Below are 7,500 nucleotides of genomic sequence, written 5' to 3'. Positions count from 1 at the left end.
AGACCACCAGGTCGTGCGACAAAGATCCACAACAACCCACGCCTTTCGTCAGACAACTTAAGTCCTCTCCTGGAGGAATTCGCTAAGATTAGGTTGTTCAGACAATAACAGTAAAAGCAGGAGGGTACATTTTGCCAATAGAAAGTCATGAGAGAGTAAGTGCTTCTGCGGGCTCCGAGAGACATTTAAGTAAGGTAACAGCTGTACCTGAGAGACAAGAAGTGTTGTCTACGCAGACACTTACGAGCATATCAGTGACCTCGTGCAGCCCTCTTCCGTAAGGAACCAAGGTCGTTGTTGAACCACATACAATTGGGCCCATATGATTTTAGAGAGCTTATTGGAAATAAGAGAACAGCTGATATCATGATAGTTAATTTTTTCAAATAAAAGAGTTGTGTTAGAAAGTGATTCTGTGTGTGAATTAGAATTATGTGAAATTTCTAATAATGGGATGCTGGTAGCCACAACTCCTGCCCGCACAGATGAACGCACTCAGAATTTTATTATGTAAGCGCAAAAACTATGTCCGTCAGAATATCAACCTGTAGTTAGTGACATTCTCAATAATTATTCCAATGTAATTGCAATTGGAGATGAGCCACCAGGGAGGATTGATCAAATTCCCTTTAGCATTGAAACTGTGTAGGCAGAGCCGATTAGGTCAAGGCCTTATAAGGTACCCATTCATTTCCAGGGAGAGATAGAAAGGGAAATTAATAAATTAAGGGAACTAGGGATAATCAAGGAGAGCGAATGCCGCTGGCCTTCTCCAATTGTAGCTTATAGGAAAAAGGATGGCTCGGTAAGATTGTGTGTTGATTATAGAAAGTTGAATGCAGTCACTAAGGATAATGCATTTCCAATGCCCTCGATCAAAGAATTTCTTATGAAATTACGGGATAGTAAATATTTTACAACTGTTGATTTTAAATCTGGATATTATCAAATACCCATTCAGGAAGACAGTAAATTTAAAATGGCATTCATAGCTAACGACCAACTATTTCAGTTTAATTTTCTTCCTTTCGGTATTAAAAATGCTCCAAGTCATTTCTCTAGAGTAATGATGGTAGTTTTGTCTCCCTTAATTGGCCATAATGTTCTTGTTTATTTAGACAATATCAGATTTACAATGTCATAATTACGGCCGAAGAACATAATCATAATATTCATAAAGTTTTAAAAGCATTGCGACGTAATGGTATGAAAATAAATTTGTCAAAGAGAAAATATTCTTGTAAACAGGTTGAAATTTTAGGTCACATAATAACCCCAGAAGGTATCCAACCCTGCCCCAGTAAAGTAGTGGCTATTAGAGATTTCCCCAGGCCAAGCAACTGTAAGGAAGTAGCTGGGTACCTTGGGCTTGCTGGGTATTACCGTAAATTCATAAGAGGTATTGGAGAGATAGCGAGCCCCCTAGATGCTTTAAAGAAACAAAAAGTAATAAATTGGAGAGAGGAAGAAGAAAGGGCATTTAACCATTTGAAAGCTGCCTTAACTAGCAATGAATTACTCGCATATCCTAGATTTGATCGCCCGTTTTTAGTGACAACAGATGCGAGTAGCTTAGCTATTGGTGGGATAGTTTCTGAACGAGATAATAAAGGCAGAGAGCGACCCATTTGTTTTGCTTCCCGGGCATCAAAAGGGACAGAAAAGAATTATAGTACATTCGATCGAGAGGCTTTGGCTATTTTTTTGGGTTCTTTTTATTATGTCAGTCGATTGAGTTGTAAAGTGATCATCGCCCCTTACGTGATTTGTATTATAAAAATGATTTGACCTCTCGACAAACAAGTTGGATTGAAAGATATTTAGAGTTTAATATAACGGGTTTTCACCACATAGAAGGTAAAGCTAACAAGGTAGCTGATGCTCTCTCTAGAGGTGCAGTAATAGGAGTTATAACTAGGGCCCAAAAGAGGGACGAAGAACATAACCAAAATATTGAAAAGCCCCCATCAAAATAGAGAAAATAGAGAACGGGATGTGAATTCTCCCGAGGAACAAAGAATACGGTAGAGGAGAGAAAGAGAGGGAAAGAGTTGATGATGTAAGGGAGAGAGAGAGAGAGAGAGAGAGAGAGAGATGAGTGTTGAAGGTGAATATATGTGAGTGGCCGAGGACATGGCCAGGGGTGTTCAGAATGAATGCCCAGATGATGCAAGTTTGATTAACTTGGGAGGTTGGGACATAAAAAAAGTCCTAAAGGAACAGAAAAAAGAGGAAGGCATGGAAAGAGTGCGAGCAGTGATTAAAGGGGAATCGAAGAGTTATCCGTCATTTGTGAATGTGCCTCGTGAGAATTTTTTTTTTTTTTATAGAAAATGATATCTTATATTGTGCTTACGAGAAGGGGGAAGGGGAACTTTGTGCACGGGTAGTTCTTCCTCCCTCTTTAATTAACTGTGCCATCCAAATTGTATATGAGAGTCCGTATGCAGGGCATTTAGGGATTGATAGAACATTAAGGAGAGCATGTGAATCCTTCTTTTAGTTAGGAATGAAAAATCTATAGAGAATTATATAAAAGGTTGTCATGCTTCTAACTGTTTCAAAGAACATAAGAACGCTGTAGCGGAAGCGAGAAAGTGGCTTGTGATTCCTATTAAATTTTATAGAGTGCATATGGATGTGGTAGGACCATTTCCTACTGGTTTAACACAACATAAGTATATATGTGTATTTGTGGATGCATTTGCTAGGTATACTCATACTTACGCAATGCTAGATAAATCTGTGAATTCTTTAACCCAGGCGCTGTGCTCTTCCATTACTAGGTTTGGTTGCCCGAAAATATTGATAAGTGATAATGGTCTGGAGTTTAAAAATAAGGTGGTGAAACCGGTCATGGACTTGATGAAAATTTAACACTTTTCTGTGGCTTAGTGGAATCGCATAATAGGGAAGTAGCGCGAAGTTTATGTTACTTAGTGGCTGATGACCCCCTTTATTGGCACGCCATGCTTCCTACAGCTGAGCTAGCTTTGAACATTGCATATAATACTTCGCTCAGGAACATCCCTTTCTTTTTAGTGTATGGACAGGATCCTGTGTTACCATATACGGTCCTCATTAATTTGCAACAATTGCCAAATTATTCAACTGAGCAATACCATGTATATTCATTAAATCTATTGAGGAGAGTAATGAACACCACTGAAAGGTTTTTGAAAAGAGCTAATGAAAAACACACCTCAAAGTATGATGGTCAGTTCAAAACCGCAGCGGTAAAAGTATTTGTGGGCGATCGTGTGTATTTGAAACGATTACAACCTAGGAAACACAAACTGGAGCCAGCGTATTTGTGTCCCTTCCAAGTAAGGATGGTTAAATCTAACACAGTTGTGATACAAAGCATTATGAATGGCGCAGTGTCTGAACATCATCAGGCACACATACAAGTGGTGCCTGAAGAGGTAGTTTTCAAAAGTGTTCCTCCTTACCCCTGCATACGTGACATTCCTCGAGTTGATGAGTATGATTTTCGTTTTTCCTTTTCTGTTGTTGTTATTTGAACAGACCTAATTTCTTCTTTTGACATTTTTTTTTTCAAATAAACTTGATGATAACAATGTGTTCTTATATTGACGTTTAATGTATATCTAAAGTGTTGTGGTAATTTTTCTGAGTGTGGCAATACGTATGACAACCTGTTCAGTGAACCTAAAAACAATCAAGAAGTTAAATAGGTCAGTTAAGATCCGTCAGGCAGATGCTCTATTATTCATGTATTTATATGATTCCTGGTTGCTGGGGCCGGCGCAGTTTCCGGATGGCAAGTGGTTACGGGATTAAAGTTCAGCCTTGAGGATAGGCAATGTTAGAGAATGTGTAGATGTGAATACCTTATACTTAATGTTATAAGAGAAGGGTGGGAAGAGAAATGATTTTCTCGGGAAAACGGCTAGTGGCCACCGGTTGATAGTTGCAATGGCTAGTGTAGTAATGATTTAAACAAATGGCGAAACGGTGGTGGTGAGTTGTGTTGCGAAATTGTGCTGTAAACCCGGACAAGTAAAATCGAGGGATGAAGGAATATATATTCCTACCCCAGTCCCGCACAAAAAGCCCGTATTGCCTGCAACCAGAGGGAAGTTATTGATGAGGTTGTGTAAAACTAATGTCGTTATGTTCTTTTCCACTTTGGGTATTCTGTATTTTAGTTACAGAGGTCTTAAGAAGAAATGAGTAGAATCATTTATATTGTATTGTGTACACTTTTACATCCAATATTTCATTTTCAATTTTTTTTCTTGTGGGTGTCTTATTTTTTGGGGGCTGATTTCTACGTTTATATAATTTATATTGCATTTCTTTTTAGTACATGCCATGCCTATTCCGGGTCGGAGTGTCCTCCATATATCTTAGACTAGTGAGGTAGAGTGAGCACCTCCTCCGGGAGTGAGGATCTTGGGGGTGGGGAGTAATGTCCTAATTCTTGTATGTAGATATGTGTTGTACATCAAGGTAAATGAACTCTATAATCATGAGAATTCCACAAAAACCAATAACTTAGCATGTTGTTGTGGCAAGATTGCATGTTGACAGCGAGGGGAGTTTAGTTGCCTTTGTGCGCTCGAGTAGACCTGGCTCTCGTACTTGAGAGAGTGATAGCAGTGTACAGAATAGTGTACTTAAGAACCTTTTTGTAATAAAGAGAAGAAAACCCATATTCCCACGTCTCATTATCCGTCTAAATGTGTATGTATATTTATGTATATATTTATATATATATATATATATATATATATATATATATATATATATATATATATATATATATATATATATTTATATATATATATATATATATATATATATATATATATATATATATATATATATATATATATATGTGTGTGTGTGTGTGCACGTGGGTTTGTATACTGAGGTTTATAAAGCTGATTTTCCAATGCCACTGCAAAAGAGTCATTTCCTTAAATATCTCTTAAATAGCGAGTCTTTAGAAAATGTCTGCCATATAAGCAACTGTTGTAGATTTAATCTTATCTAGATAACAATGATACCTTGCATTTTACAGGTTTTTAAGGTAAACATGGATTTATAACCGGATCAAAATTTAAAGAATTTATTACTTAGAATCAATTTTTTTTATCAGAAAATTTCCATCAAAACTCATCAATGCTGATACTGCAGTAGTAGTAGTGATTTGCCTCTGAAACAGCTCTCCAATTCATGCCAAATCCATATGGGTTCTGATCCAATCCAAGTAACCTAAAGGAACAAAAGAAAATATTGCCATGAATATTTTTTTTTTACTTGTAGAATGTTAGTAGATAAGTTTTCGAAATGTTTGCTAATATATTTTTGAAAGAAAATTGAATGACGAAACTTTCAATAAATGAATAGATTTGGAGGTAACTCACTCGTGACTCGTACGTAAACGTCTGGATGGTATGGACTGCAACCTTTAATACCGAAAGAAACTATTCCAATTTGTTCCGTAAATGTTTTCTGTTGATACATTAATGGCCCTCCCGAATCTCCCTGTAATGGAAGATAATCCTTTAATATTTAATATGCTTGATTTTCTTTATAAACTCACATCTATCATCTAATTACATAACACCCAAGTACAAATATGGGCTTTGTTAAAATTTTATGAGGTTGCAATCTAGTGGGATTTTTAAAAGTAAGATGCCACTTTCTCAAAAAAGAAAAGGATTCAATGAGATGGAGCCTCACTAAAGTCTTAGAACATCAGCTACTTAGAGGTCAAAGAGCACTGGAAAGAATAATGATGGGAATAACACGAAGAGACAGAAAATCGCAACATGGATCCGGGAACAAATTAAAGTAGAAGAAATCCTAACAACATGTCAGAAAAAGATATGGACATGGACAGGATATATTATGAAATGGACATGGGAAGGACATAAAATGAGAATGACAGATAATTGATGGACATTAACAATAACCGAATGGATCCCTAGAGATTGCTAAAGAAGCAGGGGAAGGAAGAAAAGATGATGGATTGACGAACTAAGAAAGTTTGCGGTTTAGGACTGGCATAGAAAGACCAAAAAAAAAAAAAAAAAAAAAAAAATGAAGCATGTAGGAGGACATGTCTGATGCCGTATTCCTGTAGTGGACTAGATATGGCTGATGATGATGATGATGATGGTGATGACACTCTACCAAGACTTTTACGAAGTAGGTTAGTTATGAGTTAAGAATCGACAGTCTTACCCTACAACTGATGCCTGGTGCCTGGCTGTTGGAAACAGTACAGATCATCTTATCACTGATTAGATGAGGATAAAGGAATTTCTTCTTGCATTCTTCAACCGTCATTGTTGTCATCCCAACTTCAAGGAGAACAGGTGAGGACGAGTAAGCCATATCTAAGTGAAGAAGGATAAACTTCAGGAGGCTTCCAAGTAAAAAAGACTTTACCTCACTTTTATATATCTCATTTCCATGTTCCTTATTTTCCATCACGAACTAAGTCTGATACTTGAACCATAGTCCATATTAGGACAAGGTTTTTCTTAAGTTTTAAAGGGTTTTAGAAAATACTGTGATTGGTATGTAACCCTAACAGTGATAACTGTACTTAATCATCTCTTAGAAAAATAATAAAACTTTCTCTTCCATAATCTTAAATAGTTATTAATTAGAACTCCATCCAAAATAATTAATATATATATTTGTGGAATTACAATACGATGCTGTGGGAGCAAAACATGATCCCATATTGGTTTTTAAGCTGTCATGATAAGTGTTGCTAATATATTTCATAAATTGGTGTAAAATTAAGTAGATTCGTTCAGTTCTAGGTTTCTTAGAATTATAATGGAGCAGACTCTTCATTTGGCGGTTAATGTATTTGTGTCGTTGTTAGCTGATCTGATTTGATTATGCCTTTTAGAAGTAACCAAACACAGCTAAAAGGATGTTAATCTCAGAGTATTTAGAAAGGAAATCTACGATCAGCTACCTATTTCGTCACATCATAATACAAACAACACACTCACCCCCAATAGTCATTCCCCATCCGCTAACAGTGGCCTTTGCATTCCGACGACGGCCCGTATTTTAGAATAATCGCTGTCCGAGATGACAATCAATTAATAAAAATGTAAATAAATGAATGAAGAGCTGGTCAAAGTGGAATATTATATGGTTATCTTTCAAGTTTCTTTATCTTGCAATGTGAAAAAGATAGTCTTATTTGGTGGTGTTCACAAATAGATTAAAAATCAGATGTGTCAAAACTTCAGCATAAATGAAAGCTCTTCTAAGCTTATGGATAGATTAATCTTATGTTAGAACACTTGATGATATCTATACGAGAAGTACAGCAATCTAAAAGTACATAGAGATGGCCTAATAATGGATTTGATAATAGATACAGGAGATTTTATAGTAGTGAAACTAGTTGAACTTAACACAAAATGTCTGCAAGAATGTTCAATGCCTACAGTTTGGAAAATAATTTATCATTGCAATAATTTACAAAAAGGAAGG

General features: G+C 36.3%; 1 protein-coding gene and 1 long non-coding RNA gene across 2 annotated transcripts in view; both read right to left on the bottom strand.

Annotated features, from left to right (window-relative positions):
- Positions 1 to 5,153: 5,153 nt before the first annotated feature.
- LOC137656152 (uncharacterized) lies at positions 5,154 to 6,369 on the bottom strand. The gene is made up of 3 exons (XR_011046962.1): positions 6,220 to 6,369; positions 5,397 to 5,517; positions 5,154 to 5,244 (listed from the first exon to the last, which is right to left on the bottom strand). It is a non-coding gene; the product is annotated as an uncharacterized lncRNA (long non-coding RNA).
- A 647-nt stretch (positions 6,370 to 7,016) lies between these two features.
- Positions 7,017 to 7,500, bottom strand: part of LOC137656484 (uncharacterized) — a 15,214-nt gene continuing 14,730 nt past the window's right edge. The window contains exon 8 of the mRNA XM_068390659.1: positions 7,017 to 7,080. Coding sequence (XP_068246760.1) covers positions 7,017 to 7,080 — 64 coding nt within the window. The remainder of the gene's footprint in view (positions 7,081 to 7,500) is intronic.

The sequence above is a fragment of the Palaemon carinicauda genome, chromosome 17 (genome assembly GCF_036898095.1).
Source record: "Palaemon carinicauda isolate YSFRI2023 chromosome 17, ASM3689809v2, whole genome shotgun sequence".
In the NCBI taxonomy this organism is placed as follows: domain Eukaryota; kingdom Metazoa; phylum Arthropoda; class Malacostraca; order Decapoda; family Palaemonidae; genus Palaemon; species Palaemon carinicauda.
The sequence above is the reverse complement of the archived record's forward strand: the minus strand, read 5'-3'. Positions and strand labels throughout refer to the sequence as shown.